This window comes from Nycticebus coucang, chromosome 15 (genome assembly GCF_027406575.1).
Source record: "Nycticebus coucang isolate mNycCou1 chromosome 15, mNycCou1.pri, whole genome shotgun sequence".
In the NCBI taxonomy this organism is placed as follows: domain Eukaryota; kingdom Metazoa; phylum Chordata; class Mammalia; order Primates; family Lorisidae; genus Nycticebus; species Nycticebus coucang.
Window position 1 is genome coordinate 70201035 of NC_069794.1, and position 11856 is coordinate 70212890.

At 43.2% G+C, this 11856-nt stretch overlaps 1 protein-coding gene across 1 annotated transcript; it reads left to right on the top strand.

Moving 5' to 3' along the window:
• Positions 1-777: 777 nt before the first annotated feature.
• SAP18 (Sin3A associated protein 18) lies at positions 778-11363 on the top strand. The gene is made up of 4 exons (XM_053563374.1): positions 778-935; positions 1123-1232; positions 10744-10866; positions 11128-11363. The coding sequence occupies exons 1-4, from the start codon at positions 810-812 to the stop codon at positions 11282-11284; spliced, it is 516 nt and encodes a 171-aa protein (XP_053419349.1). The 5' UTR covers positions 778-809; the 3' UTR covers positions 11285-11363.
• Positions 11364-11856: the final 493 nt, after the last annotated feature.

Consider the following 11856-nt stretch of genomic DNA (forward strand, 5'->3'; position numbering starts at 1 on the left):
AGCTTAGCTGTTCACTTTTAAGTCTTTGATCCCCCGAACTCCGTGCGGACGTGGAAGCAGGCACGTCCCGCTACAGCTTGTAGCGTCTCCTCCTTCCCAAGAGGCGCCGCCTCGCCCTGGCCTCGGGGCCTCCGTCTCCTCCGGCCAGAAACCGGGGTCTACAATTCCTTTATCAGCAAGGAAAAATCAGAATTTCGCTAATAAAAGAATAGTTTTTTGCTTACCATCTGTAATGTTAAGTGTTTTGTGTACAGTAAGGTTTTCATCTTTACGTGTGAAAACGTCACTTTAAGCTTACCTCGCCTGTCAACACTAAAGTTAAAAAACATCTCGCCTGGCTCGGCGCCCATTCCTCAGCGGTTAGGGCGCCAGCCACATGCACCGAGGCTAGCGGGTTCGAACCCGGCCCAGGTCTGCTAAACAAAATGAGAACCAGACCCAAAAAATAGCCCGGCATTGTGGCGGGCGCCTGTAGTCCCATCTACTTGGGAGACTGAGGCAAGAGAATCACTTAAGCCCAAGAGTTTGAGGTTGCTGTGAGCTGTGACGCCACACACTCTACCCAGTGCAACATTTTCTGTCTAAGAAAAAAAAAAAAAAAACCCCGAAGAAACCCGCATTACGCAACACGCTGCCCAGGGACGCCACCACCCACCTTTTCCGGGAAGACGCAGTACGTAGGCGTGCCAGGCGGGGGCTCACGCCCCCCACCCTACGAATTGCGCCTGCGTAGGGAAACGCCCCGCCCCGCCCCGCCCTCCGGCCTTCTATAAAGCCTCGAGCTTCTCCTCGCGAGAGACTTCGTGCTCATGCTGGCGGCCGGGGTCGGAGGTCAGGGTGAGCGTCTAGCGGGCCATAGGAAGATGGCGGTGGAATCGCGCGTTACCCAGGAGGAAATTAAGAAGGAGCCGGAGAAACCGATCGACCGAGAGAAGGTGAGGGCCCGGCGTTGTGGCGTCCAGAAAGAGGTTTGGGTGGGCCCGGAAGGACAGAGGGGCGCGACATGTGTGGTTTTTGGTCCCTAAGAGGCTTATAGGCCGCGGCGCCTTGAGTAGGAAAAGAAACTCCGGGCTCGCAGCCGCTGTCTTTAACAGCTGTGCTTCCCTTTCCTGTCTCCCCCAGACATGCCCGCTGCTGCTCCGAGTGTTCACCACTAATAACGGCCGCCATCACCGAATGGACGAGTTCTCACGCGGGAACGTACCATCCAGCGAGCTGCAGATCTACACTTGGTGAGCGGGCGGGGCGGCGTCAGGGACCTCGTTGGAAACAAGCAGAGTCACCTAATGGCCTTTGTTAGTGAGGAGTAATTCTCCTGGATTTCAGTGTCACTCTTCTACTTGGGGTTTTTGGACGCAGTTTCTCAGAAAGTTAGAGATTTTTGCTATTAGGTAAAAGGGCATTTGTCCATCTTGTAACGCTTTTATGATGTTGTAACTTTTGTGTTGGTGAGAACTGACAGACTCAAGATTGCTATCACTTTTGCCTTTGTGGATAATTAATGTAGTAGCCGCCCCCTTAAGGTAATTAGTACTAAGATAACAGGGTAAGGGGGAGTGATGCTGTTGAGTGTTATTTGTTATCTTCAAAGTGCATTTCTACTTAGTTGCCATAGCATCAAAAATAAACTACTGCCCTAAACCGAGTGATTTTTGCTCTAAAGCTTTTGCTTTATGTTTTGTGAAGACTGGTTCCTGAGTATTTTTTTCTTGTTATATGTACTTTTCCCATTAGTCTGACTAAGGACAAGTGCATATTGTAAACTTATCTTTTTTTTTTTTTTTTTTTGCAGTTTCTGGCAGGGGCTGGCTTTGAACCCACCACCTCCGGCATACGGGGCCGGTGCCCTACTCCTTTGAGCCACAGGCGCCGCCCTGTAAGCTTATCTTTAGTGCTGTGTGTAGCTCCATGGATTGATACCATAATGGCTTTTTAGTAGAAGTAAAAGGTCGTAATTGGCTTGGCACCTGTGGCTGTAGCGGCGAAGGTGCCAGCCACATACACCTGAGGTGGTGGATTCAAATCCAGCCTGGGCCCACCAAACAATAATGATGGCTGCAACCAAAAAATAGCTGGGCATTGTGGCAGGCTACTTGGCAGTAATCCCAGCTACTTGGGAGACAGAGGCAGAAGAATCGCTTGAGCCCATGAATTGGAAGTTGCTGTAAGCTGTGATACCACTTCGCTCTACTCAGCTTGAGGCTCTGTCTCAAAAAAGAAAAAAAAATGCATAATTTAAAAAAAGCAAAGCATACGATCACATTTAAAAAAAAAAAAGATAAAATTTTTTTTTTTTTTTTTTTTTTTTTTTTTTGAGACAGTCTCACTACGTTTCCCTGGGTAGAGCGCTGTAATGTCACAGCTCACAGCAACCTCTTGGGCCTAGGCGATTCTCTTGTCTCAGCCTCCCAAATAGCTGGGCTTACAGGCCCCTGCCACAACGCCCAGCTATTGTTTGGCAGGCCCAGGCTGGATTCGGACCCACTAGCTCTGGTGTATGTGGCTGGTGCTCTGCTAAGCTACAGGCACCCAGCCCTTTCTTTCTTATTTTTTTTTTGAGACAGAGTCTCATTGTTGCCTAGGCTGGAGTGTGGTGGTGTCAGCCCAGCTCACGGTAACCTCAAACTCTGGGGCTCAAGCACTACTCTTGCCTCAGCCTCCCTCTTAGCTGGGTGGACAGTTTCTTGCCACAATGCTGCTATTTTTAGAGAAGGAGTATCTCTTGCTTAGGCTGGTCTCAAACTTATGGTTGCAGGCTGGGTGTGGTGGCTCACGCCTGTAATCCTAGCACTCTGAGAGCTCGAGGTGGGTGGATTGCCTGAGCTCACAGGTTGAAGACCAGCCTGAACAAGAGCAAGACCCTGTCTCTAAAAATAGCTGAGTGTTGTGGCCAGTGCGTGTAGTTCCAGCTACTTGGGAGGCTGAGATAAGAGAATTGCTTGAGCCCAAGAGTTTGAGGTTGCTGTGAGCTATGATACGGCAGCATTCTACCGAGGGTGACAAAGTGAGACTGTTTCAAAAAAAACCAAAACAACAAAAAATCAAACTCCTGACTACAATCCATCTCCCTGCCTTGGTTTCCCAGAGTGCTGGGATTACAGACCTGAGCCACCATTCCAAGCCCCCAACCTTTTTTTTTTTCTTTTTTTTGTAGAGACAGAGTCTCACTGTACCGCCCTTGGGTAGAGTGCCGTGGCGTCACACGGCTCACAGCAACCTCTAACTCTTGGGCTTACGCAATTCTCTGGCCTCAGCCTCCCGAGCAGCTGGGACTACAGGCGCCCGCCGCAACGCCCGGCTATTTTTTGGTTGCAGTTTGGCCGGGGCTGGGTTTGAACCCGCCACCCTCGGCATATGGGGCCGGTGCCCTGCTCACTGAGCCACAGGCGCCGCCCCCAACCTTTTTTTTTTAAGAGACAGGCATGTACCACCCAGCCAGCCCTGTATCCTTTTAAGGGTAGCCTGTACTTATTAAGCAATAGCACCCTTGATAGCTTCTAATCTACTTTTTTGTCTATATGAATTTGCCTATTCTAGGTATCTTACAGAGATGGAATCATTACAGTATTTGTCATCTCATTACGGCCTTGTTTGACTTGGCAGAATGTTTGCAGGGTTCATCCATGTTGTAGTATCTATAATACTTTCCTCCTTCTTTAAGGCTGAATAATATTTCACTATGAATAGGTATTCATCTTTTAATGGACATTTGGGTTTCTGCTTTTTTGCTGTTGTGAGTAATCCTGTTATGAGCATTGGCATACAGATACATGTTTGTATCCCTGCTTTCAGTTTTTTTGAGTTACCTGGGAACAGATTACTAGGTCATGGTTTTGTTTAATTTTTTGAGGAACCAAAACTTTTTCATAGGAGCTGCACAATTTTATATTTCTCAAAAGGCGTGTGATTGTAAACTGTAAGCTTAATATACTAGAACTCAATCCTTTGAAGATTGGGACCTTAATTAGTCTTTTGTGGAGGTGCTTGTTGAATTTATGTAGTACTATGATTCTCTTCAGCCTCACAGGGTAAGAGTTCCAGGAAGATTGATTTAACTTACAGGGTAGAATTGTTCAGTGATAAACTTTTTTTTTTTTCAGACAGAGTCTCACTTTATTGCCCTCGGTAGAGTGCTGTGGTATCATAGCTCACAGCAACCTCCAACTCCTGGGCTTAGGCAATTCTCTTCCCTCAGCCTTCTGGGACTACAGGCGCCCAACACAATGCCTGGCTATTTTGTGTTGCAGTTTGGCTGGGGCAGGGTTCGAACCCACCACCCTTGGTATATGGGGCTGGCGGCTTACCCACTGAGCCACAGGCACCGCCCAATGATAACCTTTTTTTCAGAGATTAAAACTTAAATTCCAAAATATAAGACTTCCTCTCTGCCTGGTGGTGTGCTTGGATCTTGTTGTAAGGTCATTCCATTGGAAAAGGCAAATGAACAAGTATTAAGAAAGCTTTTAGGGTTAAGATGGCAGGTAAGATGACAAATCACCTACTCCCAGTTAAGAAAACAAATTACAAAAAATCCTGCCTTAAACTGTCTATAAATTGCAACCAAACAAAGAAGGTACAACCTTAGTTATATGCTGGCCAAAGAAGACAAAGATTCTGAAAGACTAGATGGTTGGTGTGGGGGTAAGCACAGATTCCTGTCTCCTCCGAAGCAATAATGAGGAAAGATTAGTTAACCAATTTTGGAAGTTTTCACATTGGAGGAGACCAAGGGCCTGACATAGGCATCCCTGGGACAATTCATGGAAAATAGAATTCCAGAAAAGCCTCATAAAGACAGGTTAAGTTTGTCAAAATCCAAAGTGCTGTGCGGAGTTTTGGGAACAAGCCAAACACCGCAGGGAATGTTCTATATTTTGTGCTTGGTGGTCATTAAATAGGTTATTGGAAGAGAATTACCTAGGTCACTAGTAGGGTTAATCCAGAAAAACAGAACCAGTAGAAGAAGAGATATTACAAGATTTATTGCAAAGAAATGACTTACATGATTGTAAGGGCTGGCTAGGCACCAAAGTCCTAAATTGATAGGGCAGGTCCTTGGGGAGGAAAGGCTGGAACCCTTGAGTGACCTGAGCTTAACTTGCTATCCACAGCCAGATAGATGTCTCTAGGCAGTTGCAGGTCTACTCTTATTAAGGCCTTTTCTTTTTTTTTTTTTTTTTTGAGACAGAGTCTTAAGCTGTCACCCTGGGTAGAGTGCAGTGGCATTACAGCTCACAGCAACCTCCAGCTCCTGGGCTCAAGCGATTGTCTTGCCTCTGCCTCCCAAGTAGCTGGGACTACAGGCGCCCGCCACAATGCCTGGCTATTTTTTGGTTGCAGCTGTCATTGTTGTTTGGTGGGGTGGATTTGAACCCACCAGCTCAGGTGTATGTGGCTGGCGCCTTAGCCGCTTGAGCCTTTTCTTTTTTTTGTTTTTTTGTTTTGAGACAGTCTCACTCTGTCACCTTGGGTAGAGTGCCCATGCATCATTGCTTACAGCAACCTTAAACTTAACTTTTTTTTTTTGGTCTTTTTGGGATGGAGTTTCACTTTCTTGCCTCCCACAGATTGCTGTGGTGTCGTAGCTCATAGCAACTTTAAACTCTTGAACTCAAGTGATCCTCTTGCCTTATCCTCCCAGGTAGCTAGGACTACAGGCAACTGCCATAATGCCCAGCTGTTCTTGAGAGATAGGGTTTCTCACTTGCTCAGGCTTGTCTCTAACTCCTGAGACAACTGCACCCAGCCCAATTTAAGGCCTTTCAATGGAAGAAATTAGGTGTGTACCTAGGTTATGTAGGTAGACTTTAATTGTATCTTCAAAATATCTTACAGAAATAACTACATTAGTATTCATTTGTATTTAATTGAGTAATTGGGGACTGTAGCTTCACCAAGTTGTCACACAATATTGAGCCTCACAATTACCCCCCAGATCAGTGGTCAGAAAGCAGTGGTTGGTACCGCAGCTGTTGGTCTGGGAACACAGTTCTTAGAAGTTGGGTCGTTTGGAGGATTCACACTGTCCCAACTGCTAAAGGGTATGAAACATTCTCTGGGTTCATTATGAGCAAGATGACAATATGGAAAATGTTTTTAGAAAGGAAAAAAAATCCTTTCTAGTATGTATTATGAGTATACTCTATATATCAGAATATAGATTGAGCATCCTAAATCTAAAATCTGAAATGCTCCAAAATTAGAAACGTTTAAGTGCTTGACATGGTGGCCACAAGTAGAAATTTCCACACATAGATATTTAACATAAACTTTGTTTCGTGTACAAAATTACTGAAAATACTGTATGAAGTTTTCTTCCAGCTGTATGTATAGGTGTATATGAATCATAAATGAATTTTGTATTTATATGTGGGTTCCACCCCCAAGATAGCACATTATGTTTTATGCAAATATTCCAAAATCTGAAAAATCTTAAATACTTCTTGTCTCAAGCATTTCTGGTAAAGGATACTCAACCTGTAATTGATACAGAATGATTAACATCAGAAAGAACATCAGGTAAAATAAAATCACCACCAAAACAGATAAAATCAGTCTGACCTTAGCTGTGCTTTATGGTGGGTGCCTGTAGTCCCAGCTACTGGGAGGCTGAGGCAAGAGAATCACTTAACCGTAAGAGTTTGAGGTTGCTATGAGCTGTGACACGAGAGCACTCTACTGAGGGCGAGACACTGTCTCAAAACAAAACAAAAACTTTTTTTTTTCTCTGTAGTATTGTGGATATGTACAAAAAGATGTCCTCAGTGATGTTAACATCTGGTTATTTCTGATTGGAGAGATTTGGGATGTAATTTATTGCTTTCTTGTGTATGTCTTTAAATAATGTGCTTGCATCAAGTTGGGAAGGCCAGTGATGCCCAGCTTCTGACCTCTCATATGGTACGTATAGTGGCCTTGGATCTGAAACATTTCCTTGCATAGAGATAGAGACTTCACAGCCTGTGCTGGGCAGATCTAGTGGCCATATCTTTCCCTGTTCTGGCCTTGATGTGTACTTTGTTTTGTTTAAGTGTATATGCTTATGACTGCTGTAAATATAGCAGTCAAGTGTATGGCTGCTATAAATATAGCAGTCAAGTGTATGGCTCCTGCCCACTTGACTGCTATATTTATCCCCAACAAGGGGGGAAGAGAGGTCCTTTGCCTGAAGCATGACTGGAGGTTGTAACAATCTCATTGTGTTGGCTGTGGGGGAAGACCTGCTAGCCGCGGGGGCTGACACATTGTTGATGATCTTACACTGTCTTTTTGTTGGTGTGAACGAAGTCTTGTTCAGCCAGTGCCTGCATAAGTCATGTCTGTCTTGAAGACTTTGACACCTGCAAATCACACATTGGCTTTACATCTTGGGACTGCTGTTTCTGGTGGTAGATACTATGATGGTCTTTGCTGTCCTTAACATAGTAGGCCTCCTCCCCTTGCAGGTAGTAACAGGTGTCACTTGTTTGACATACCAGTTTTATACAAAAACAGAAACTTTCAAAGAGATGAATCCCAGCGTTCTGGGAGGTCGAGGCAGGTGGATCACCTGAGCTCAGGAGTTCAAGACCAGCTCTGAGGTAGAGCAGGACCCCATCTCTAAAAATAGCTGGGCATTGTGGCGGGTACCTGTAGTGCCAGCTGCCCAGGAGGACGAGGCAGGAGAATTGCTTGAGCCCAAGAGTTTGAGGTAGCTGTGAGCTGTGATGCCATGGCACTCTACTGGGGGTGGGGGTGTGGGGGAGTAACAAAGTGAGACTCTGTCTTAAAAGAAAAAACAAGTGAGATGGAGATAGAGGTTGAAGGCAACAAAGGGTTATAATGAAAGGTGAAAATAAAGCAGTGATTGTGGGGATGAAGAAAAAATAGATCTTTGTGTAACAGGATGGAGATGGGATAAATTGAACAAGTCTTAATGTTTATAACTTGGGTGGCTAAGTGGTATTTTTGATAGAAATATGAGAGGAAGGGTATGTTTTGGGAAGAAGACCATTTTCTGTTATGAAAAATTTTGAGAAAGATTTGGCCCAGTAGAAAATAAATGATGTATTTTTAATCAGTGTAGTTGAAGCCATTCGTTTCCTTTGGGCATGGTGAATAGATGGAGCTAAAACTAAACAAGTTCTTTGATGTGTCATTCCTACTTGATGTGAACTTGAGAATTCTTGCCCTTCAGGAGTGCCTACTTAACTGTCTTCACACCATTTTATAGGGCTCCACAGGCATTGCTGTTTCAACTTCCAAACCATCCCTTTCATTTTCCTAGTTGTTACGGAAGAAAAGTATATAAAAATATATGCTAGGTTGTTATTAAGATGCCTGTACTGTATTTTAAAAGACATCCAGGCTGGGTGTGGTGGCTCACACCTGTAATCCTAGCACTTTTAGAGGCTGAGGCAGGAGGATTGCTTGAGGCCAGGAGTTTCAGACCAACTTGAACAAGAGCGAGACCCTCTCTACAAAAAATTAGCCAGGTGGCGCATACCTCTAGTCCTTGCTACTCTGGAGGCTGAGGTAGGAGGCTCACTTGAGCCCAGGAGTTTGAGGTCCCTTTGTGTTATGATGATGCCACTGTTTCTCTTAATGGTAGCAGAGGGAGATCCTGCCTCAACACAAAAAGGAGAGGGTGGTTCCAGATTGTGCCATATTATGTATTACCTCATGGGACTATATAAAGTTGAGTTCAAATCAGTATTTTGCAGAGTCAGAATTTGTATTGTAAGGAGCTTGAGCTTTGTCTTGAGAAAATTTCATTGGCTCTAGGTCTCCTTCTATAGTAAACTCATCTTAAGATTCCATCTAAGGCGCTGCCTGTAGCTCAGTGGGTAGAGCGCGGACCATATACACTGAGGCTGGCAGGTTTGAACCCGGCCCAGGCCTGCAAAAACAACAATGACAACTGCAACAAAAAAATAGCTGGGTGTTGTGGCTGTAGTCCCAGCTACTTGGCAGGCTGAGGCAAGAGAATCCCTAAAGCCCAAGAGTTTGAGGTTACTATGAGCTGTGGTGCCAAGGAACTTTACCCAGAGTGACAGCTTGAGACTCTGTCTCAAAAATAAATAAATAAATAAATAAATAAATAAATAAATCTAGGCGTGGTGCCTGTGGCTCAAGCAGCTAAGATGCCAGCCACATACACCAGAGCTGGCAGGTTTGAATCCAGCCCGGGCCCGCCAAACAACAATGACGGCTGCAACCAAAAAATAGCAGGAGTTGGAGGTTGCTGTGAGTTGTGATGCCATGGCACTCCACCCAGGGTGACAGCTTGAGGCTCTGTCTCAAAAAAAAAAACCTGTCTAAGAAAGAAAAGAAAGATACTACATCTCTATGAAAATGCTTTCCTAACTCATTGTTTCTTAGATGCATTCCAATGTCAAAAATGCTAAAATGTGGTAGAGTACATGCCTTAGAAATAATGAAATACAATTATTTTGCCTATTTCAATTAATTTTGATTTGGACTGTTTACCATTAGGCCCTAAGATTTTATGTAGAGTGGCTCAGTGCTGATAGCTCAAGTAGCTGGGTGGCAGCCATGTACACCGGAGCTGGCAAGTTCGTCGTACCCAGCCTGGGCCTGCCAAACAATGACAACTGTAACAACAACAAAAATAGCCGGGTGTTGTGGTGGGCGCCTATAGTCCCAGCTACTTGGGAGGCTGAGGCAAAAGAATCGGCTTGAGCCCAAGAGTTTGAGGTCTCTGTGAGCTGTGACACTACAGCACTTTACCGTGACGGTGACATAGTGAGACTCTTGTCTCAAAAAAAAAAAAAAAAGAAACAAAAAGATTTTGCATAGCAACAGAGATTAGAATATGAAATCTCTGGATTTCTGAAGAGCTTTTTCACCCTAAGAGTTTGGATGTATTTTTTTTTTTTTTTCCAAAGAGACAAAGTCTCTTATCTCTCAGGATAGAGTCAGTGGTGCAATCATGGTTCACTGCAGTCTCCAAGTCTTGGCTCAAGTGGTTCTCCTGCCTCAGCCTCCCAAGTAGCCAGGACTGCAGGCGTGCACCACCATACTCGGCAAATTAAAAAAAAAATTTGTAAAGAGAAGGGGTTCGTTATGTTGCCCAGGCGAGTGTCAAAGTCCTGGGTTCAAGAAAAGAGTCCACAATGAGGCTGATGGTAGTTTTTTCCCAATTTTTTTTTTTTTTAATTTTCTCTATACATATATATACATGTGTTTATTTGGTTCCACTTTTTGCCTTCACAAAATTAAAAAGGCTTAAAATGTAATAACAATGTTTAAGATAAGGATTAGAAATGAAAACCTCGTAAAGAATGAACAAAGATAAATATATTCAGAAGAGGAATCAAACCATTGCAATGAAATATTGAGCGATAATAATAATAATGAAAAAAAGTAACATTCATATTGTCAAATAAGAGTATGTCTGTCATAGAATGCTTTGACTCTGAGGTTCAGTATGGAGTCATCAGTTAACTTATTTTTTTTCCAAAGTCTCAAAAAATAGACAACTAATATTTATAAATAAAAATAAAAGATAATTTCAGAAAACAGATCATGCCAGATCTTATAGATAATAGAAGATGATGGGCGTTTTTGAAGGCAAATAGAATTTTTAGCTGTCTCAAAAATAAACTGTGCCTTAAGACCCTGGCATTTTCTGATATAAGTCATAAACAACCCAGTTATACTTAATTAGCTGATTGTATCTCAGTATCCTTGTTATATTATTGCTGAGTAATCAAATGTACATGTCTTTTTTTAAAAATTCAGGATGGATGCAACCTTGAAAGAACTGACTAGTTTAGTAAAAGAAGTCTACCCAGAAGCTAGAAAGAAGGGCACACACTTCAATTTTGCAATTGTTTTTACAGATCTCAAGAGACCTGGCTATCGGTAGGTAACTTCTCATTTTTAATTTCTGTAATCTCTTTTTGTTTTTGGTATGTTTTAGCTGATAGAGATAACTGCTTTAATGATTGTCATTTGTGAGGGAATAAGAATTTATATTATCATGATGTCTGATTTAGCTTAATCTAATACTTAAAGTTTTGAACTGTGTTATGATAGAACAAATCCAGTCCCCTATTTACTTTGTAATACACATTAGTTCTCATTGATCTGTGGACCATTAACAGTTGATTTTCTTTCCTGCAGAGTTAAGGAGATTGGCAGCACCATGTCTGGCAGGAAGGGGACTGATGACTCCATGACCCTGCAGTCACAGAAGTTCCAAATAGGAGATTATTTGGACATAGCAATTACACCTCCAAATCGGGCACCACCTCCTTCAGGACGCATGAGACCTTATTAAATTCTATTTACTATTCATTGAATTTATTTTTTGGGTCAGTTATGTAAAATAAACTTCCATGCTCTTTTCCCTCTTCTGATTATTGCCATTAAGCCTTTAAATTGTAAACAAATAATAATGCATCTATTTAGGAGTTAGATTTGGATATACTATGATATGACTATTAATAGAAAGTCTGTGTTTTTTTTTTGTTTGTTTTTTTTTTTTTTGGAGATAGAGTCTCCAGTTGTTGCACTGGGTAGAGTGCTATGGCCTCATAGCTCCGAGCAACCTCCAACTCTTGGGCTCAAGTGATCCTATTGCCTCAGTTTTTCCATTTTTAGTAGAGACAGGGCCTCGCTTTTGCTCAGGCTCGTCTTTATTTATTTATTTATTTATTTATTTATTTGCAGTTTTTGGCCGGGGCTGGGTTTGAACCCACCACCTCTGGCATATGGGGCCGGTGCCTTACTCCGTTGAGCCACAGGCGCCACCTCGAAAGTCTGTGTTTTTCAAGCCCTTCTGTAAACTGTGAAGAGAAGTGCTCTTAGCATTCTGTGTAAAACTGTATTGTTAAATACATGTGTGCAATC

Bases quoted from the DNA above. Each gene is read 5' to 3' on its own strand.
- SAP18 (XM_053563374.1), top strand. From the start codon at position 810: ATGCTGGCGGCCGGGGTCGGAGGTCAGGGTGAGCGTCTAGCGGGCCAT. The intron at 1,233-10,743 runs GTGAGCGGGCGG...TTAAAAATTCAG, and splicing joins GAGCTGCAGATCTACACTTG to GATGGATGCAACCTTGAAAG. The intron at 10,867-11,127 runs GTAGGTAACTTC...TCTTTCCTGCAG, and splicing joins CTCAAGAGACCTGGCTATCG to AGTTAAGGAGATTGGCAGCA.